Source organism: Trachemys scripta, chromosome 8, assembly GCF_013100865.1.
Source record: "Trachemys scripta elegans isolate TJP31775 chromosome 8, CAS_Tse_1.0, whole genome shotgun sequence".
In the NCBI taxonomy this organism is placed as follows: domain Eukaryota; kingdom Metazoa; phylum Chordata; order Testudines; family Emydidae; genus Trachemys; species Trachemys scripta.
The window spans coordinates 8,527,624-8,550,831 of NC_048305.1; the positions used below are offsets into that span (position 1 = coordinate 8,527,624).

Here is a 23,208-nt window from a genome sequence, read left to right on the forward strand (position 1 = left end):
TTACTGAGTTCATCCCCCCCCCCCACTGGGGATTACAGAGGCTCTCCCCCCTCCCCAGAATAGCGGGGGATGGGCACCCCTCCCCCCCAGTTTAAGACACACCGAAGGAGAAAACCAGCTCCTCCGACGCTTCCCGCCCCACTTCCCCCGCAGCCGGCTCCCAAGCGCCGCCGCCTCCGCTGCTGCTGCGCGCCCCGGGCAGGAGCCGCACGGGCGCCCGCTCGCTGCAGCCTGAGGGCGGATCGGGGCCGCCGCAGAACCGCTCCCTGTGCCGCGCGCCGAGCCGCGGGACCATGAACCCGGGCGAGAGGAGGCTGCAAGCGGCCGCTGCCGCTGCCGCTGCCGGGCTGCCTCCAGCCGGCGCCCGGTGCGCGGGGGGCGGCGGCTCCGCAGCCCTCTGCCTGCTGCTCTCGCTCACCTCGCTGGCCGCCTGCCTGCTGCTGAGCGCCAAGACCTGCGAGCTGCAGGGCAGGGTGGCGGCGCTGGAGGAGCGGGGCAGCCCCGGCTGGGCACCGGGAGCCCCCCTGAGCCCCGGACCGCTGCTCGCCCTGCTGCAGCCCCACATGGAGCAGCTCTTCCAGGAGGTGAGTGCTGCGGGGGGCGGGCACGGGCTGCGGGTTCTGCCTCCCCGCCGCCGGCGCTGGGCTCCGGCCCCACCTGGGCCCCCCAGGGATGGGGCTGAGTCCCGAGCCCCTGCGTGGGGCGGAGGGAGCGCTGCAGCGAGCAGGCCGGTGCCTGGGGGCTTTGCAAGTCTCTTGGGGGTGTATGGTACAGCCCTGGCTTGGAGGCTGCCTGATATAGGGCAATGGGGGGCGTGCGTCCCAGGACGAGCCCCAGCTCCCCCTGTGCCAGGGGGCTGGGGCCAGAGTGGCCTTGGCGTTCCGATCAATACCTGACCCCTTAGAGCCGCAGGGGACGGGCTTGGCCATCCTTCACATTAAGTCTCCCCAGCTTGGGTAATGACTATGCCCGGGGTTCAGTTCCCAGTGAAGTGAGCGGGAGGTACGAGTACTAGGGAGGATCGGGCCCAGCTGTGACTCTGATGCGGGCCAGTATCATTATCCCAAAGGGAGACAGGAGAGGTTCCATGACTGCCCGAGGTTACATGTGTGCAGTCAGTGTTACCTGCTAACGGGTGGCAGGGTGCAGAATTAAACCCGGGCACAGAGAGGTTAAATGAACTGCTTAAGGTTACATGGTACCTGGTGGCAGGGTGCACAATAAACCCCCTAAAGTGCAGTAGTTGTTGAGTACAAGTTTCAATAGCAGACCATGAAAGATGGGATTATTGATTACTTACCTTGCAGCTAAAGTAATCGATTAAACTGTATAAGCACATCTGGACTTTGACAAGAATACTGTTGATAAAAATGAAAGGAAACATCTAAATACTGCAGGTCAGATTCTGCCACCTTTATTCACACTGAGTACCTTACTTTGTGAGTAGCCCTGTTGACTTCAAAGTGACTAACTTGTGGAGTAAGATATGGAAGAGTTTGGCGTTTCATTAGCAATTTATAAGGAGGAAAAAATCCTAGGTGATATTACATCTAGTTACATGTTTTGTGAATGCAGCAAATTTTATTCCCGTGGGAAAAGAGAATCCCTGTATTTTAAAAAAACCTTTTATCTTTGGCTGCAATGGACAACTATTTTTATGTTACATGTGCTTTAACATGGCCCCCCATTATCTTACAGAGTATCATAATGCATCATATAGTACAATGGTGCTGTATTGATTTATGGATGATAGGAACACCAACAGCTACTGTTCTTGTATTTACTGAGTCTTGCTATGATCCCATAGTTTCTTGTGCTGAATGAATTGTTCTGCTTCCAGAATGAGTTTCTATATTTGTTTCTATCTTCTAATACAAAAACTAACTGTACTCAGGAGATTGTTACGCTTTTTGGTACCAACTGTAGTACTTAGTTCAGGTGGATTTTGTTTGTGTGGCTTTTGTCCAGTAGTAAAGAGTTTTGGGATACTAGAACTGACTTGATAGTTTAGAATATAACAATTGTTCATAAAACTTAAGCAGGTTACAGCAAGATTCCAACGGATATTAGTGGGTAATGTAAGCTTGACGTATTTTTATTCTTGTATTGCACCATTGGCATATAAGAGATTGTGTTGTATTGTGACTGGCATATAAGCAATTCTCTGCCCCAAGAAGTTTGCAATCTGAAAGCCTCAATACTGTAGAAAGCTTACATATAACTTTACCTTCTTCAGTAGTTCCATGGAATTAAATGGGAGTACTCATGGGAGTAAAGTTACACATGTACTTGATGGTGGAAAGGGAAAGGAGACAACAATAAACGGTGGGAAGGGATTGTTGAGAGAGCACTGATTTAGCAAGGAAAGCAGAATGTATATGTTGCTTGTTTGTTACATTTTAAATTATGGGTAGGTGTCAAAGAAGGGAATTGGTGAAACCACATGGAGGTCTGTGATGTGAAGCTAATAGAAAGCTGAGAGATGTGAAGGAAGAACGAACTCATAGTTGCTTAAAAAGAACAGGAGTACTTGTGGCACCTTAGAGACTAACAAATTTATTAAGTGCCACAAGTATTCCTGTTCTTTTTGCGGATACAAACTAACACGGCTTCTACTCTGAAACCTGTCATAGTTGCTTGGCATTCAGAAAGATGGAGACTATTCCAGGCACAGAGGGTAGTGTTAATACAGGTGGGGGGGCCATATGCCTTCTCACCTATCTATCTATCTATCTATCAGTCATCTAGGTATGATTTAAGGGATAATCCAGAATATCAGTGCAGAGAGGGTGCTTGCAAATGAGACACTTTCAAATGTGTTAGATTTCATTTCTTGATGGAAGCTGATTGAACAACTCTAACTAATTTGTGTTCTGCTAAGAATTCGCATGTCATTCGTGACAGCAGTTCTGGCTCTATCTGTTATTTCAGTCAGTAAATATGTTTGTAGGTGGGAATTATACTTGATCTCAGGCAATGCAGTTTCTCACTGAGATTTAGTAAAGTGTGGAAAGCTTGCTTTGTATTGTGAATGCTCAGATGGGGATTGTAGAGGGAAACTAAAGTGAAACCACATAATTGAATTCCTAATGCAAGAATAAATATGTTGAAACATTTAGTGTGACCAAACATCTGTCAATAATGAGAGCACAAATTTTTAAATGAGTAACAGATTCAAGGAATGAATGCTAATTAGTCATTTCTGCTATCTTTTTAATATGTACAGTAGGTAGGCGTGTCAGTCCTGCTAAACTACATTTGTTCATTTATGTTCATTTTAAGTAACAAAAACGCTCTTTGATTAACTTCTTGTTAATTATATAAAACATATGACTAGCAAAGTAACTTTCCTTTGCACTTGAGAATTTCACCAGAGGTAAGACTGTTTTGCCAGTCTATTTCATGACCATACATTGATATTTAAAGTTTTTTTTCCCCCCTTCAAATTCTACCACAAAATCACAAAAGAAACAAAACTAAAACTAGATATAATATTGTGTCCTCTGTTACTGCAGAGCATTAATGTACCCTGCTACTAGGGTTCTGCTGACCTATCCTTTAAGGTGAGGCACGTACAAGGGCATAAATACAATACAGCCGTGCTGGGATGCGTTCCATAAAAATACAGGGGGAAATGTTTGACAAGTAGAACAGGATAGAAAGTCGGCAGAGTAGGGAAGAAGGATGGTCTTGTGGTTAAGACACTGGATTGGAATTTGGGTGACTAGTTTTCAATTCCTGGGTCTGCGACAGAGACAGTGCCGCTCAGAGAGCGGTGAAGGGAAACCACTGTTGTGTGTTCACACTGTTAGTTGCCTGCACAATAGTGTGTTCACACTTGCAGCTGTATTTGGAGTGGTGCGCTCTGGGCAGCTATCCCACAGAGCATCTCTTCCTCTGCCACTAAGAGTTGTGGGAAGGCAGAGGGGGTTGCGGGACATCCTGGGTCCTGCCCTAATGCCCCGTGATGCATTGCTTCACATCCCAGCAATCCCTGTGCTTCTGTCCGCATTTGGTGCCATCTTTCTACGGTTTGTGTACTGCACGCTCTGCTCTGCCTCTTCGGGCTGCAGGAATGGATCCTGCACTGTTGACCAATATGCTGCTCACTCTCATTACCACATCATGAGTGGCAGAGGAGGTATTCCTTAAACTACAAAGGCAAGAGGAGTGCAACATTTATCTCGTCACACATACTAGATATGACATGAGATTGCTTGTGGCATTCACGGAGGTGCTGACCACAGTTGAATACCGCTTCTGGGCTCAGGAAACAAGCACTTAGTGGTGGGATCACATTGTCATGCACATCTGGGATGACGAGCAGTGGCTGCAGAACTTTCGGATGAGGAAAGCCCCATGCATGGGACTGTCTGATGAGCGCAAGGACACGAGAATGAGAGCTGCTCTGTCGTTGGAGAAGCACGTGGCGATTGCACTGTGGAAGTTGGCTACTCCAGACTGCTACCAATCGGTCGCTAACCAGTTTGGAGTGGGAAAGTCGATCATTGGACTCGTGTTGAAGGAAGTGTGCAGGGCCATTATAGACTCATAGACTTTAAGGTCAGAAGGGACCATTATGATCTTCTAGTCTGACTTCCTGCACAACCAAGGCCATAGAATCTCACCCACCCACTCCTGTAACAAACCCCTGACCTATGTCTGAGCTATTGAAGTCCTCAACTTGTGGTTTAAAGACTTCAGGGTGCAGAGAATCCTCCAGCAAGTGACCCAGGCCCCACGCTGCAGAGGAAGGAGAAAACCCCCCAGGGCCTCTGCCAATCTGCCCTGGAGGAAAATTCTTTCCCAACCCCAAATATGGCGATCAGCTAAACCCTAAGCATGTGGGCAAGACTCACCAGCCAGACACCCAGGAAAGAATTCTCTGTAGTAACTCAGATCCCACCCTGACTAGTGTCCCATCACAAGCCATTGGGCATATTTACCGCTAATAGTCAAAGATCATTTGCCAAAATTAGGCTATCCCATCATACCATCCCTTCCATAAATTTATCAAGCTTAGTCTTGAAGCCAGATATGTCTTTTGCCTCCACTGCTCCCCTTGGAAGGCTATTCCAGAGCTTCACTCCTCTGATGGTTAGAAACCTTTGCCTAATTTCAAATCTAAACTTCCTGATGGCCAGTTTATATCCATTTGTTCTTGTGTCCACATTGGTACTGAGCTTAAATATTTCCTCTCCCTCCCTGATATTTATCCCTCTGATATATTTATATAGAGCAATCATATCTCCCCTCAGCCTTCTTTTGGTTAGGCTAAACAAGCCAAAGCTCTTTGAGTCTCATTTCATAAGACAGGTTTTCCATTCCTCGGATCATCCTAGTAGCCCTTCTCTGTACCTGTTCCAGTTTGAATTCATCCTTCTTAAACATGGAAGACCAGAACTGCACACAATATTCCAGATGAGGTCTCACCAGAGCCTTGTATATCGGTACTAACACCTCCTTATCTCTACTGGAAATATCTCGCCTGATGCATCCCAAGACCGCATTAGCTTTTTTCACAGCCATATCACATTGGTGGCTCATAGTCATCCTGTGATCAACCAATACTCTGAGGTCCTTCTCCTCTGTTACTTCCAAGTGATGTGTCCCCAGTTTATTACAAAAATTCTTGTTATTAACCCTAAATGCATGACCTTGCACTTTTCACTATTAAATTTCATCCTATTACTATTCCAGTTTACAAGGTCATCCAGATCTTCCTGTAGGATATCCCGGTCCCTCTCTGTATTGGCAATACCTCCTAGCTTCTTGTCATCCACAAACTTTATTAGCACATTCCTACTTTTTGTGCCAAGGTCAGTAATAAAAAGATTAAATAAGATTGGTCCCAAAACCGATCCCTGAGGAACTCCACAAGTAACCTCCTTCCAGCCTGACAGTTCACCTTTCAGTATGACCCGTTGTAGTCTCCCCTTTAACCAGTTCCTTATCCGTTTTTCAATTTTCATATTGATCCCCATCTTTTCCAATTTAGCTAATAATTCCCAATGTGGAACCATATCAAATGCCTTACTGAAACTGAGGTAAATTAGATCCACTGCGTTTCCTTTGTCTAAAAAATCTGTTACCTTCTCAAAGAAGATCAGGTTGGTTTGGCACGATTTACCTTTTGTAAAACCATGTTGTATTTTATCCCAATTACCATTGACCTCAAAGTCCTTAACTACTTTCTCCTTCAAAATTTTTTCCAAGACCTTGCATACTACAGATGTCAAACTAACAGGCTTATAGTTATACCCGGATCCCTTTTTTCCCTTTCTTAAAAATAGGAACTATGCTGGCAATTCTCCAGTCATACAGTACAACCCCTGAGTTTACAGATTAATTAAAAATTCTTGCTAATGGGCTTGCAATTTCAGGGGCCAGTTCCTTTAATATTCTTGGATGAAGATTACCTGGGCCCCGCGATTTAGTCCCATTAAGCTGTTCGAGTTTGGCTTCTACCTCGGATGTGGTAATATCTACCTCCATATCCGCATTCCCATTTGTCATCCTACCATTATCCCTAAGCTCCTCATTAGCCTCATTAAAGACCGAGGCAAAGTAATAATCACATCCTGCTCTGAAAGACCGTGACTCTGGGCAATGTGCGTGACATTGTGCATGACTTTGCACAAATGGGCTTCCCTAACTGCGAAGGGGCGATAGATGGCATGCATATTCCAATTCTGGCACCAGACCACCTTGCCACCGAATACGTTAATTGGAAGGGGTATTTCTCAATGGTTCTCTAGGTGCTTGTGGATCACTGTGGGCATTTCACGAACATTAATTCAGGCTGGTCTGGAAAGGTGCATGACGCACACACCTTTCGGAATGCTGGCCTGTTCAGGAAGCTGCAAACAGGGACTTTCTTCTCGTACCAGAAGATCACCGTAGGGGAAGTCAAAATGCCCATTGTAATCCTTGGAGACCATGCCTACCCCTTAATGCTGTGGCTTATGAAGCCATACATGGGGCACCTTGACAGCATCAAGGAGTGGTTCAACAACAGGCTGTGCAAGTGCAGAATGACTGTTGAGTGTGCTTTTGGCCATTTAAAGGCCCGCTGGCGCTGCCTAAATGCGAGGCTGGACCTGGCCGATGACAATATTCCTATGCTTATAGCCGCGTGCTGTACCCTCCATAATATTTGTGACGGGAAGGGTGAAAGCTTCACTCAGGGCTGGACTGCAGAGGCTCAGTGTCTGGAGGCTGAATTTGAACAGGCAGAGACCAGGGCTATTAGAAGAGCTTAGCATGGGGCCATAAGGATCAGGGATGCCTCGAGGCAGCAATTTGAAGCTGAAAGCCACTAATATTTGTTGCTATGGTCGGGTTTGCAGGCCTGTAATGCTAGGAGGTGATTGTGATTGGTGCAGACGATGCACTATAAAGGTTTAAGAAAATTGCTTGTTGCTTTGCAGGGCTCTGTTTGCTTTCAATTAATGGAATAAAGATTGCTTTCAAACCCAAACAATTCTTTTATTAAAAAGCAACAACCAGAGGAGAGAGACAAACAATAAAAACACATCAGAACTGAGGCGGATAGGGGAAGGTAGGGTCCCAGGAGGAGGTGGGGTCCTGGGATGGTTAAAGATTTGTGTATGTCCAGGTGTCATATCCAACCTTCTCTCTGGGAGTACAGTGCAGTGGAGTACTGTACTTCAGCAGGGCTAAACTGAAGCGGGACAGGTGTTGAGTGCAGTGGGTACTGGGAGTCCATAGTACTGGACTGTGATGGGGGAGGAGTGGAAAGCAGCGGGTACAGACGGGAGCCAGGAGGTTAATAAGAGTGTGTTGGCGGTGTCTGGACGGTGGGGGGGCGGCGCGCATGGGAAAGAGTTTTGCGACAGCGGCTGCAGGGGAGGGTGGGCACAGAGCTGCTCGGTTTGCAGTGCTGATAGCACCTGGAGCATGTCTGCTTGGTGCTCCATAACGTTTAAGAGCTGCTCCGTGGCTTCATTCTGCCACGTCGCAGTCTCCTTTCGGTCCCTCTTCTCACTGTCCTGTCACTCCTTCAATTCTTGTTTTTCGGCTGTGGAGTGCATCGTGACATCACAGAGAAAGTCCTCTTTAGTTCTTCGTGGCCGTTTTCTAATTCTGTGCAGCTGTTCAAGTGGATAACAAAGAGGGAGGCTGGGCTCTCAAGGTCATCTCTGTGAAACCAAAATGCAACATTTTACAGAAGCAGTATTGTTTGCAACACACAGACCACTGATTCAGTGATTTTAAAACAGCCACTATTCACATACCTATCACTACCTGGCTGACCCCAGGCAAGCACACATGAGCCACAAGACCCCCAAAATGGTGAGTAACTGCAGGGGCAGGGGAAATCAGTGTTCCAGGACCGTACTGTACACTGGGCACGTGGCTCTTGGGGAGAGCCAGCACTGTAAGGGGGGGCCTTATAATCATTATTGTCCCCACATTTTCCACAGGCTCTATTCATTATAGAAGATATCTCGCTCCTGAGGGTGAGCAGGGAATCAAGGGAGGGTCTTCTCCAAGACTGTGGCTTCTACCCTGGCCCTTATGGAGATCTCTGAGGCAGATTCCCATGAAGTAAGGGAGTCAATCAACACCCTGTTCCACTGCTCAGACTAGGCATGTGGTGGTACGCGCATCATACAGACACAAGCCTGCTTTCTGTAATCCTCCTGCCCTCAACAACTTGCTTCAGCAATTCCCAAAATCAAAGCCACTTGCCAGTGGCCTCCCTCTCCTGTTTGCACTTCACCAAGCTCCGACAGCTGTGACTGGCTAGCCTCCTCCGGGATAGAGAAGAGCTCCTGGCTGCATGCATCTCTGACCTCCAAGTCGTCCTCTGCCTCTGGGTCCCCCTCTCCCGCTACATCCTCGTCCAAGATTTCCTCCTCCTGGCTCGGTCCACTCTCGACTGGTATGTGAGCCACCAAAGTATCCACAGTGACCCTCACAGTGGAGATGGGATTGCAATCGAGTATTGTGTCCAGCTCTTTGTAGAACCGGCAGCTCGTGGGCGCTGCACCGGAGTGGCGGTTTGCCTCCCGCACCTTGTGGTAGGCGTTCCGCAGCTCCTTCACTTTGACCCTGCACTTCAGTGTGTCCCGGTCATGGCCCCTTTCTGTCATGCATCGTGAAATCTGTCCGTAGGTATCATACTTCCTATGGCTGGAGTGCAGCTGGGACTGGACAGCCTCCTCTCCCCAAATGCTGATGAGGTCCAGCAGCTCGGCATTGCTCCAAGTAGGGGATCGCCTGGTGCATGGAGCAGGCATGGTCACCTGGAAAGATGCGGTGAGACCACTGCACGCGTCACCGAGCAAACAGGAAGGGGACTTTCAAAATTCCCAAGGAATTTAAGGGGTAGGGCTCATGGTTGGTCACCTGAAGGCAGGGCAGTAGAGTTAAAACCGATCACCAGAGAGACGAACACAGGCATTGTGGGACACCTCCCACAGGCCAATTGCAGCGCTGTAATTGATCAGGGTGTCTACACTGGCACCGCGACGCTGTAGTACCAGCACAGAAAGCTGTACACCTCTCATCGGGGTGTTTTTGTTACAGTGCTGCAACTGTGCAGTTTCTGCGCACTAAGTGGCTTGGCAGTGTGTACATCTTGGGAGTTACAACGCAGAAAGCTGCTTTACTGCGCAGAAACTTGCCAGTGTAGACAAGGCCTAAGCTTGGACAAGTTGCTTATTCTCTCTGTGCTTCAGTTCCCTATCTTCTGCTTGTGTATTGTATCTCTTTCTCCTGCCTTTTATCTGTCTTGTCTATCTAGATGGAAAGACTTTCTTTGAGGCAAGGGCTGTCCCCTACTAGGTGTTTGTCAGGGTCTAGCACAATGAGGCCCTGATCTTAGTTGGGGCCTGTTGATAGGATTTCCTCTCCTCCCCTTCCCCCCCTTTCCCTCGCCCCCACTTCTCTGAGAGGAGATTCAAACAATGGGTAAATAAAAAACTCAACCGCATGAAGTTTATGTGCAAAACAAATATCTTGGTGCCCAAACTGGGGTTTATGCTCCCATTTAGTTGTAGACCCAAGTAAACCCTCAGGGATTTCATACATGCTTTTGTAAATTTGACCCTATAAATACACATAGCTACACTGGTGTTCTGTGAAGTTTTGTTTACACAGAACCTCACTGAGAGTTTGTTGTTCTTTAATGAAAACCTTCTATAGATTCACAGTACTGTGTACTCAGTGGTTCTCAACCAGGTGTACCTGTAACTCTGGGGTACACAGCGGTCTTTCGGGGGTACATTAGCTCATCTACATATTTGCCTAGTTTTACAACAGGCCTACATAAAAAGCATTAGTAAAGTCAGTACAAACTATTTCATACAGGCAATTACTTGTTTATACTGCTCTATATACTATACACTGACATGCAAGTATAATATTTATATACCAATCAATTTATTTTATAATTATATGGTAAAAATGAGAAAGCAAGCAATTTTTCAGTAATCGTTTGCTGTGACACTTTTGTATTTTTATGTCTGATTTTGTAAGCAAGTCGTTTTCAAGTGAAGTGAAACTTGGGGGTACGCAAGACAAATCAGACTCCTGAAGAGGGTACAGTAATCTGAAAGATTGAGAGCCATTGCTCTAATACAATATGTAATTCACCATGTGGTCCAGGTGTAGTAATATCTCCATTTGCTCCTTAACAAAAGCTTGAATTCAAAAGGCATAGTTCTCATGCATAAAAGTTTTAATGTGAGGATTAAAGAAATACTTAGTTGTAAACAGAGCAGGACAGTTTAGTTCACAATGGATTTATGGTTCCTTATTAGCCATATAGTGTTCAGATTAATCCATGTAATGCTTAAGAAAATTCAGTGGAAGAACGCAACACTCATTTCAGAATGAAAGAGATGCAAATATTTTCCTTACTCCCCAAAATATCTAAATCTAATGAATGGATTAAAGATGGGATAATTTACATTCTTGCCCTGGGCAGTTTCATCAATTTTATAATCGGGATGACTGTAAGAGGCATAAATGACTCACCTGTAATGCTCAAACTGCAGTATGTGGTTGTCAGAGAAATGCATGATAGTTTTGACCATTCTTGTTCCCAAAACTAACAGTTGCCTGAACTCTCTGTATTCTTTTAGGGATCTGTGCAGTTTTATAATATGTGGCTATAAAACTCTGTAATCCAAACCAATACAAATGTATGTACAATTGCAAGCACTGCACTGTGTTAATAAAAAGACTTTTTCACCTATAGGACACTAGGGACACTTTCAGCCTTGGGTCAGGAGTGCTGGCTTGTCAGTCTTAAATGCAAGTCAGCAGCTTGTCTTGAAAGCAGTGAATAATTAGGTGTCCTGTGTCTGGACTGAGTTATGTGGCTATCCCAGACTTCTGGACAACGGGATTTCTCCTAGCCAGTCAAGATTGATGAAAGTTTTAAACACAGTTTTCTGGGCATTTTCAGATGACAGATAACCCTTCGCCTTAGTTCCTTAACTTGAACAAAGCATTTAAATAGATATGTTCCTCTCTCCCCACTCCCCACCAAAATCAGTGATAGCCAGGTTGGGGGTCTAATTCAAAACCCATTCAGAGATCAGCGGGAACCTCTCTATTTACTTCAAGGGACTTTGGATTGGGCTCCTACTGGATAATATTTACAAACCTACGTTGTGATAGGTGTACTGCATGTGTGCCCTTATTTTCTCTAATGGATATTGTAATGCTGTTGTAGTATTACAGAATATTTGAAAATGAGGCAGCAGCATTGATGCTCTGTGACCAAAAAAAAGCTTTTAATGTATGACCTCTCTCTCTCTTATTTTTATATATATATAATAATATAGTGTTTGGAGAAAACAATTTTAAAACTCAAGCAGTTTTCACCCTTCCATTAACCCTTCCTTTAGTTGGACTTGTTCTACTGTGTGCCTGAAACCAACAGAAATATCTACATACACCTCTACCTCGATATAACGCAACCCGATATAACACAAATTTGGATATAACACGGTAAAGCAGCGCTCCGGGGGGGGGGGGGGCTACGCACTCCGGTGGATCAAAGCAAATTCGATATAACGTGGTTTCACCTATAATGTGGTAAGATTTTTTTGGCTCCCGAGGACAGCGTTATATCGGGGTAGAGGTGTATATTCTAAAATATATATGCAGTTAACATGAGCTTAAAAATATACAGTCACGTAATATACCATCAGTGCTACCACCATGGATTTATTATGGTGACTTCTAGGGGACATTTTTACATCTCTGTGAATACATTGTTTCCCACGGTTTGTGACAAACTGGAGGAAAACTTTGGGTCCAAATATTTCCAGTGAAAAAATAAGTATCAGTACTGTGCTGATGTCTGCTGAAGGGGGTGAATAAATAGTGCCTAATGTTTTCTATATCCCATAAGTTTGTAGAAAGCAATATAGCTTATAAGTAAACTTGGAAAATGTCATCCAGATGAAATTACTAAAAGGTGGGTGCACAGCGGGTTGAAAGACCAAACTCAAAGAGTAGTTCTCAATGGTTTGCTATCAAATTGGGAGGGTGTGTTTAGTGGTGGTCTGCAGGGCTCATTCCTGGGTCCACAACTAGTCAATATTTTCATTCATGGCCTGGATAATGGAGTAGAGAGTATGCTTATAAAATTTGCAGATAACACCAAGCTGGGAGGGGTTGTAAGCATTTTGGAGGACAGGTTTAAAATTCAAAATGACCTTGACAAATTGGAGAATTGGTCTCAATTCAACAAGATGGAATTGAATAAAGAAAGTGCAAAGTGCATCACTTAGGAAGGAAGAATCAAGTGCACAACTACACCATGGGGAATAACTGGCTAGGTGGTAGTACTGCTGAAAAGGCTCTGGAGGTTATAGTGGACCATAAACTGAACATGATTTGTCAATGTGATGCAGCTGCAAAAAAGGCTAATGTGATTCTGGGGTATATTAACAGGACTCTTGTATGTAAGACACGGGAGGTAATTGTCCCACTCTACATGGCACTGATGAGGCCCCAGCTGGAGTATTGTGTCCAGTTCTGGGCACCACATTTTAGGAAGGATGTGGACAAATTGGAAAGAGTCCAGGGGAGAGCAACAAAAATGATTAAATGTTTAGAAAACCTGACCTATGTGGAAAGGTTGAAAAAACTGGGTCTGCTTAGTCGTGAGAAGAAGACTCAGGAGACTTGATAACAGTCTCCTAATATGTTAAGGGCTTAGGGGCGTGCACAAGGGGACGGGGGCAAGCAGGGGCATGGTCCCACCCCAGTGATTGGCGGGGGCATAACTCCTCCAGGGCTGCAGCCGGGCACAGAGCTCCTCTGGCCCCGGGGCTGCAGCGAGGGCACGGAACATGTCCCTCCAAAAGTGGTCAAATTTAAATTCTTGCGCATGCCCCAGAAAGGGCTCGTATAAAGAGAACGGTGATCGATTGTTTTCCACGTCCACTGAAGGTGGGACAAGAAGTAATGGGCTTACTCTGCAGCAAGGGAGATTTAAGTTAAATATTAGGAAAAGCTTTCTAACTATAAGGGTAGTTAAGCTCTGGAATAAGCTTCCAGGGGAGATCATGGAGTTCCCATCATTGGTAGCGTCTAAAAACAAGTTGGACAAATGCCTGTAAGGCATGGCCTAGGTTTCCTTGGTCCTGCCACAGTGCAGGGAGCTGGACTTGATGACTTCTTGAGGTTGCTTCCAGCCGTACATTTCTATTATTCTATGATATATTGTTCACCCTTTTATTTTTTTTAAGCCTATGGAAAGATGTGGGGATAATTCCGGGTGGCATTCTTGGCCCTTAACTCCTATGAAACCCAATCCCTTGAAGCAGTTTTGTGCTTGCCTTGCAAAGGTGCCCCTCTTGGGGCAAATAAGTCACTCTTCCAGTCATCCTCCAAGAGGTGCTAGAGATTGAGTAGCACAGTAAGGCTCCCTTTGGAGGCTGAGAGCATCACCTTTACAACTTAAACCTCACTGCACTGTTATCACCCTGCATTGGATCTGCTTGGGGGCGGGGGGAGAACTGTCTTAGATAAAGTAATTGTAATATCTCTGGGTCAGATTCTGCCATGCTTGAGTAGTATCTTATTTGGCAAGTAACTTCTTTGCTTTCTAAGGGGAAAAGTTTTACTCTCCATTAGTAAGGGTGGCAGACTGACCAATTTTAAACATCTTGTGTGTTATTTTAGAAGAAGCTATTGTTAAATTGGACTGACGAAAATGGGGTGGAGTTATTTGTCCATAGCGTGAAGAGGATTTGTTTTGTAATTTGGCCCTTTGTACGTATGCAGTGAGTATACATTTATTCTCTAAATATCTTTTTTTCCCCCTCCCCCCCTCCCTCTGGACAGAAACTGGGCGAAGGATTAGCCAAGCTGCGGACAGTGCGAGAGGCTCCATCTGAATGTGTCTGCCCACCAGGTATGTGGAACAGTGACATCTTACTTATACCATTCCCACCAAAGTTTGATAGTTGGTAAATTGTTGACAGTCTTACTGCATTAATACTACCCACATTCCTCTTCTTTCTTTTAGCTGCTCCTTTGTATTAAATGGAATATGCTAACGAGTTTAAATACCTCCAAAGATGAAGTGCCCCCTTCTGATCAACTGGATTAACTTTCCCTGGCTTGCATTTGTGTGTTTGGTGTTTGGGGCTTGAGTGGGGAAGCTGTATGCTCTATTAAATAACTGTTTTACTCTAACATATCTACTGACCTGTGTGCCCTACACAGTCCACTAAAAGGCATTCAGAAAAAGACATATAAAAACCTCTGCAGTTTAAACATCAGTGTGATAATTAAAAGCTGTAGCACCACTTCCTTTTAAGATGCTAGAATGGCTTCTCCATTATTGCTCGGCATATGAAAACTCTCATTGACTGTTTAAATTCCCTCACACAGTTTAATGAACTTCCTAGACAATCAAGATCTTCCTGTTTTCTTTTTGAAAGAGCACCCTCTTTAGAAACAATAAACATCTTCAATTAGTCTGCGTGGGAATCACATTTACACAAATACACTCAAAATATTCAGCTGTTATAGTAAATAGTTAGAAATGCTCCAGAGGGCGAATCATAATTTTTTTTTTGCACAGATTTGTTGTGAAGATGAGCTAGATTGCACAATGTTTGATGATGGAAAATGCACGGAAGTGCTAAATTTTCTTTAAAACGTTTATTCAATCATTATTGACTATAATCAAAATTGACTGTAACCTCTTTAGAACAATATGGAAAGCGTACGGTATGCAGAGCTGTCTGTACATTGTGCACGGAGGGCTAATTTTAACATATGAGGTCAAAAGCTTCCATATGAGAGCATTTGAATCTTGTACAGAAATCCAAGTCTACCTAAACAGCACTGATTAAGATGAAATTACTTTTGTATAAAAAGCTGAAAGTTCCAGCATTTGGAAACACAATAGATAAAAAATGTATTCTGGGATTTTCCCAACATACTGGACAGGAAAACTATCACAGTCTGGCTCCCAGCATTATTCCTTACTCATGAGACAAAAATGGTGGTGTTTTTTCCTTTTGATGTTAAGCCTTAAAATTATGCATAATAGCCTATAAAATATTTGACTCATGGCTCTTTTAAATGCATTAATGCAATTGTAGTAATTTTATTTAATTTATTTGCTAGTGGTTAGCTAACGTGAACGGCCTTTATGCTCCGTGTCTGGGCTGATTGTCTTGCAACCAGACTAGATTAGTTGAGAAATAAATCAGGGTTATTTCATCCCATATCAGAATGTCAGGGAAAGTCTGGAAGAAAAGCCTTTTATTTTTCTCATGCACATTTTGGCTCAGAGGAGGGAAAATTAACTTTATTCCCTTGGTGTTCCCAACTAACAATAGCTGACCTGATGCTCTTCATCTCTGTTCTGTGCATTTCTACTCCTGACAAGGCAAATTATTGCTTTGGGGCCGAAGCTGGCCGAGTCAGTGGGGCTCTGGGTGCACACTGCTCACTGCAGGATCGAGGTCTTGTGCCACAAAATTTGTTAATCAGAGTACTTGCAATCAGGAGGGTACGGATGCCTGCTGATTTAAGTGCTAAGCACTGAAAAAGCATTTTAAGTACAAAAGGCAACTGAGATTCAAGAGTCTCTTTTGTTGCATGGGTGAGCCACCACTCTGTTAAAGGGCCTATGGATTTGTTGGTGAAATACTTGTTGCAATCAGAGTAGAGTAATTTGTAAGGACAAAGGAAGAAGAAAAGCTTTTATGAGGTGACTGGTGATACACAGTTACTTTGAACTTACTACCAATCCTGACGCCCATCAATCAGTAATAATATTTGTACCTGTGTAGTACTCTTCCTCCAGAGAGATGAGTGCTTCATTAAGTCGGTGGGGGTGTCCACACTTCCCCTTACATAAAACTGAAGATGTTTCAGTTTCTCCAAAATTCAGCTGACAGGTTTTTTTATTTGTCGTAGCAGCCTTTCCTCCAATATTTTTTGCTGAGGAACATTGAATTCCCCTCTGACCCCAAGTTAAATACTCTGATCCCAACAGTGCTGATCACCTGCAACTGTCATTGAAGTCATCTAGAACTGCAGGGATATGTCACTTCGTTAGAAAGCTAAGGACAAGATCTGTACTCAGATCTGGCCTTTCTGTACCAGTCAGGAGGTGCAAAGGGGCCAGAAACTGACTGCCACTGGCCAGTAGAGGATTCCCCTGTAGGAGGGGAGCTGGTGCGGGTGTGCTGGGTCTTGCCAGCCCCCTGAGTCCTTGGCACAGGTGATTGGAGTTGGGGGACTGAACGAGGGCAATCCTCCACTTCTACAGGGTCAATTAAGGACCCTTGGTCAGTGGTGCAAGTTAAAGTTGCCTGGAAGCTGCTCCAACTCTCGTTGGGGCCAACAAGCCAGAACTGAGTGGAACTCAGTCACAGGAGAGATTCAAGTTCATAGGCTTAATTTCACCCTCTCCAGAACATAAGCTAATGTAAGGTGATCCTTCCTTTTATTTGGATCCGTAATTGGTTTTAAAGCAATACTTGTGGTAGCTTTTGTAACTTTATTTGCTATGTTTGGTATACGTTTGTGTTTCATGTAACTCTCTTCTTCTTTGCATCTTCTATACAAAGAGACCTTTTTTTGCTGTCCTCCATGCCTTCATTATCAGGCTGGGACGCTATTGCTTGATTCAAAGCACTTCCTAAGGGAAACGGGGCAGGCTAGGGAGAAGAGAACAGTTCAGCCACATATAAAGATGTGAGAGCTGGAAAAACAATCTCCTGAAGAAAGGGGTTAACCATGATAAACCATCAAGTTAAATGAGACTCAAAGCTAATTTGACCCTTGTCCTAGATATCATAAAGTCACATGCAGGAGCCCCAAATAAGGGTTGAATGGTGGGATAGGACACCAGTTAAGCACTAATTGTGCTTTGTTGACCAAATGGCGGATATTTTTCTAGATATTTTCATATGGCTTAATTGCTTTTGTTTTTTTAATAACTTGGCTTGTTTTATGTGTTCAGCTCTCAGTACTGATTTAAAAAAAAACTTTTAAAAATGGTAGGAATGAGTGACTCTAATTATATTGTTTTGGGGGTGGGGGTCAATAGAATTCTTAATAAATAGAAGAACCCCAGCAGGATTTCAGTTGACTCTGTTCTGAAATAGAAAGTAGACAGTTGATCCACTGAGAGACTCTTTTGTTATTGTCCATAGAGGTATCATTGGCCACCAGAGGGAGCCCATATTATTTCATGAATGCCATAGAAACAAAATGAGAATGACAAGGAAAAGTAACTCATGAAAAACCTTGGCTCAAGTCTATGATGCTAAAATCAGGTGCATTCCCTAGCTCCCTGCAAGGTCTGCGTGTTTGCAGAACTTCATGAAAATCCAACTTAATATACATTGTGTTTTCATTTCTACAACAACATCAACAACAAAAATTGCCTAAATGTTTGGGCTAGAAGTTTCTCCATAACTTGTTCAGCTCCATGACCTTAGTGTGAGAAGGTGGTTGCACAAGTTCCGGTGTTTGGTACCCTCGGGGCGGTACCCCTCACTGGCCAAGTTCAGTGCGTTGTGAATAGTAATGGTAGTGCTTGTTTTCTATCTTGGCTTTGTATCGCTACTATGACCTTTCATTTTTCAATGTCTCCAACTACTCTGTGGCTTTGGATACAGCTGTTTGTATTCAGACCAGAACTAGTAACAACCACCTCCTTGCGTCAACTCCCTGTGAAGCACCACCTCAGTTTGAAGATTTACTGGCATTCTCTGACTCATGCCCGTTATAATTTGCAGAGGCCTTTAACTCCTCTGTACCAGTTTTTCTTTTTCTGGCTTGATCCTCATGTGGCCTCTATTAGATAAACTTCAGCAGGTGCAAGAACACTTGCTTAAAAGGCACTCAAGTGGTGGAACTCCTAATAGCTTTTCAATCGATGGGCCTTTGGAGACAGATAAAAGCAAAATGAAAACCCTCTGCTTTGCTCACTAACAGTTGTGAAACCTGTGGCTGATTTTTTTTATTAAAGAGGCTTTTTATTGTATTTTCATCCACAGTGCTTTGAAATATTTAGCCTGAAAGACCCCTTATAAATGTAATATTTGCCTTATGAGAAATTTTTCTGCAGGCTTCCAATCGGTGGTAAAGGAGCCCTACGAGCTTGAGATGTTAGATCATCTTAGAACCAAGCGAGTACTTCCTTTTAAATGTGTGGATTTAAGAAACCCCCAAATGGTCACCTCGTATATAGTTTAGACAGGGCCTTGAGTGCAGCAGGTGTAGAAGACGACAGCTGCTTTGCTGGCAGAAGTACAAAGCAGACATCTATATGTTGTTTCCGGTTACTGTCAGTAAAAGAAATGAAAGTTGGGCCGTGATGGAGGAAATTCCTGCAAGCATCCCCCTCAACAAGTTCCCCTCTGACTGCTCTCTTGGAGACGGGGAGGAGGGTGCCTTCCATGGACTAGGTCTGCTCCCAAATCTGGCAGATCCTCTGAGATCCATTGAAGGTCAGGGCCATCCATGAAGTGGCTTTTGTACACCACCTCATTTGCTATGTCTCTCAGCACACTTCCCCTGAACCACCTTCTCTCCCACACTTACCCAGAATCTCTGTGCAAGTTTCGCCCTGTTGGCGTGCTCCAATCTGTTGTGAATGGGCAGCCGTAGGTGTAAGAGAGTTGTCCCCACCACCTCAAAGCCTATCATTCTTTGACCTCTGAGACAAAGGTGCCTGTTTCACTGGTTTCTTTTGGTGTTGATGCTGCTCCATTAGACACTGGATTGAGATCTCCAACTCATGCCCAACAGCCATCAAACAATGATGAGTTTTGGTGACTGTCTGATATGTATCAGCTTTGTTTTGATTCACTCATGCCTCTATGCAGTGTAAGAAGAGCCTATCTATTGTTCGTTCCACAGTCACACAACAGTTCTGTCATCGATACGTTCAAACAGGCCGAAATACAAAGGCCTTGGCTACACTGGCAATTCACAGCGCTGCACTTGCTGCGCTCAGGGGTGTGAAAAAACACCCCCCCTGAGTGCAGCGCTGTAAAGCGCCAGTGTAATTAGTGCCCGCAGCGCTGCACGCTATTCCCCTCGGAGAGGTGGAGTACTTGCAGCGCTGCGAGAGGGCTCTCGTAGCGCTGGCGGCGCAACTACACTTGCGCTTCACAGCGTTGTCACGGCAGCGCTGTGAATCCGCAAGTGTAGCCAAGGCCAGAGAAAAAACCTTACCTCAGAATTTCCTGATTTCTGTATGATAAAATTTTCTAGTCTTCACCTTGAATTAATGTGGGATTTCTGTGTGTGTATAACAAACTGCATAAAACGTTCAGTGTAAGTGATTGGAACATCAAATTAATACATGACAAGTATTTCCTAATAATGTCTTAGCCACAAAAATAGCGGAATGGTGCTGCGTACCAGCAGGAGAGCAGATGGTTTTAATTGTCTAGAAATGGAACCGTGTGTGCCTGGGAAAGGAGATTAGGTGAATGTTAATACACCTCTGCAGGCTCAGTGGCCCCATACTATTTTTCCCTGTTGCAGAGCAACTTAATAGCCTGTACTTCCCTTCAAACATTTCTGGGATTTTTCTAGGAGCCAAAGGAAGCCTGGCACTTAACTCTCACTGAATTCAGTGGGATTTGGGTGCTCAGTTCTCTCAGCCAACTTGAAAAATCCCAGCTATCATCCCTAAGCCTGTTAGGGTATGTCAACACTGCAATAGAAGACCCACGGCTATCCCATGTCAGCAGACTTGGGCTCAGGGAGCTTGGGCTGCAGGGCTATAAAATTGCAGTGTAGGCATTGAGGCTTGAGCCCGAACATCTACATTGCAGTTTTATAGCCCCACAGCCTGAGTCTGCTGCCATGGGCCAGCCATGAGTCTTCTACTGCAGTGTTGATATACCCTTAAGGGCTAGGATTTGGCTGTACAGAACATATTTCAGGTTGTAAAACAGTTAAGTGTACCAGTAGATCTTATGGCTCCCAGCTCGTTGAAATACCTGGCCAGTAAAATCATCATTTTTATTGTGAGTGGAGTCCTCAAACGTCTCTTGCTATCTGAGCCCTCTGGGTTGTCTTCCCCATGTCAATATTGAAATGGAATTTCCCTAATTAGCAGAGTTCCAAGGTAATGGGGCTCATCTCATTTTTTAGTGTTGACCACTGACAGACTTTACCCAACAGGGGGCAAGATGATTACTGCTGAGTTTGCAGATTGAATTGAATTTTAACTCGCAGGGACTCTGTTTATCTATGTTCTGCAACACCAGGCTTCTAATATCTTTCCTGGGCTGTATATATGAAAGATGTATCCTTGTGGGTTTCAAAATCCTCATTTTTGATCACTTAAATGGACATAGTAAAAATAATGAATGGTGCATCAAATGGAAGAAAAATCTTTCATTTACCCTTAAAATTCATGGGGTCCTATGTTCCTTTGTTGTCTTTTTTCAGTACTGGTAAACTTGAATGTCTAAGATACTAAGATTTTTTTTTCCATTCTGTGAGATTGATTTCTCTAGAGCAGAGTAATGATCCCTAACTAAACACAGTGTTTGTTTTTATTAATTCCCCAGTTAGAAAAAACCACACAGATTATCCCCCAATAAATCTTGTTTTTTAAAACTCCACTTTTTTTGTATTATTCCTCTCTACAGTAATTTCATCCGTGTCTTGGCATCTCCCTGTACGTCACCCTTCGTTTCAGCAAGGTTCATCTTCCCTTTCCTCCTTTGCCCACTGGAGCGTTAGGCAAATCATAGTCATGTTAACTAGCAGGTTTTATTAAATCCGTTTTTTTCCTGCACAGTAGCATTTAGGCCAAGATTTTCACAAATGGGGGCCTAACGTTCAGCTCGTATATAGGAGCTGCTGGGCGTGTGACATGTTTGAAAAATCAGGCCATCTGTTTAGAAGCCTACTCTCAGGCAATCTATCTTTGATTTGATAACCTTGGGCCTGGTTAATATAACCCCATCACAGATCTGTTAGCAACTTCATGTAACAAAGCAACAGTTACAGCTCAAAAATGCTGCTAACAGTATTGCCAGTGGTGTCCCTCTGATGGCTGTGTCCAGACAGTGACCCCACTGCTCTCCCTAACTCCCTTTGGGTGGTGATGAAAGACCTCAAAGGGCATCTGGAGTGGTATCTGTGCACCACATGTGTACTGCAATGTCTGACTTGGCTTTCCCATGACCTACCTGTAGTAGTTAGTGATACCCTAAAACTCCTTAAAAAGATTCTAATCTCCAAGGCCATGATCCACTCCCTCAGATGAAACAGGGTCACTCTAGTGTTGCATTTGAAGATATACACAGAGGGCTGGGCTGTTAACTCATTCAGTGCCAAATTGTCTGAGTTAGGTAGGTACCATAAACGGTTGCAACCTCTGCTATGGAGCAACTGCTATTGCTCTCTGTAATGTTTGTAAGTGGCCTCCATCACTGTAGCATCTGTGACCCTTGCCGCTAACAGGAATCCACTAATCATGGAAGCTTTCCCCACAGAAGCAAGTGAATCAGTTAATGATGTTTGCTCTGTATCAGTGATGTGCTTGATCTGTGCCCCACAGAGTGGTCTCACCATTACTGCAGCCCCAGGGGTCTCAATGCTGCCTGCTGAGGTGTCCCTCACTGCACTAATGTGATTCTTCCACCCCGAGGGGTATCTTTGGCAGTGCCTGCTGTTGTTTTTACTGCTGCTTCACTCCTGTTCTGGGGGATCTGGTGGGGAGAGTGAGAGAGAACCACATTAAAGGGGCATGCAGAGGGAGATGATTTTTGGCTGGCAGAAGGAAAGAAATGCAGCTTCCATCGAATGGGATAGTGACTGATTGAGAACTGAAATGACTCAGATAGGGGTTCCCCAAAATTCCTGCAATTGTTAGTTCAGTGAGGCATGTCCTCTGGATTCTAAAAAAATCTGTCACTGTCTTCTAGTAATGATGTTAATCTCTGTGGGCCTTTGAATATGTTATGGGTGGGTGCTCTCTTCTGGTTGCTCAGCAGCTGTGAGCGGGCTACAAATACTAGTTCCAGAGTGGTACTGACCGCAATGACACCGGTGCGTGACCAAGGACGGAATCAGAAAGTCATGTCGCCTTAGTTTTCAGCTCTCTTAAACACACCAAAATGAAACAATGGGCCTGAACCTGGTCCAGTTGAAGTCCCAGGGCAAAACTCCTGTTGATGTGAATTGGGAGCAGGACACAGTTCCAGAGTTTACCAAATACGAAGGTCCAGAACAGTAGAGTAATAGCGGGCCCTTTCATAGTGCTATTCATCTCCAGAGCACTTTAACAAACATGAACTATTTTAAAAACAATGACATCAATGGGAGAAGACTTCTAACGTTTTTCTTAAGGCTCCCAAAGCTGTTTTGTGAGTAATGAAAACTATAAAAATAAACATGATGCCCATGGCCTCTGTAAGAATCTGTATGTAACTTTATCTTTGTCTTGATGCATGAAATTAGTTAACTACACCCAGATACTCTTGATGTAGACCTCATCGGTTCTGGGTTTCCAAAGATTAGACTCATGACACTAGACTGGTGGTTGGTTTTTTGTGTGTGTTGATTTGTCTAGGAATTTCCCACTGGCTTCCCCTCAGTGTCCTTCCCCCTCTTATTTGAATTCTGTCTGAATGTTCCCCTGAATGAGTGGGAATTATTGAAAGTAGATTACGTATGGCTTGGCAACTACTGTATCTTTATGCCATTTCA

At 44.4% G+C, this 23,208-nt stretch overlaps 1 protein-coding gene across 5 annotated transcripts in view; it reads left to right on the forward strand.

Annotated features, from left to right (window-relative positions):
• The first annotated feature begins 456 nt into the window (after positions 1–456).
• COL23A1 (collagen type XXIII alpha 1 chain) overlaps positions 457–23,208 on the forward strand; it is a 323,890-nt gene continuing 301,138 nt past the window's right edge. For all 5 annotated transcript variants that reach the window (XM_034779085.1, XM_034779082.1, XM_034779083.1 and 2 more), the window contains exons 1-2: positions 457–584; positions 14,338–14,407. In XM_034779085.1, the coding sequence (XP_034634976.1) occupies positions 564–584; positions 14,338–14,407 (91 nt within the window). In that variant the 5' untranslated portion in view covers positions 457–563. The remainder of the gene's footprint in view (positions 585–14,337; positions 14,408–23,208) is intronic.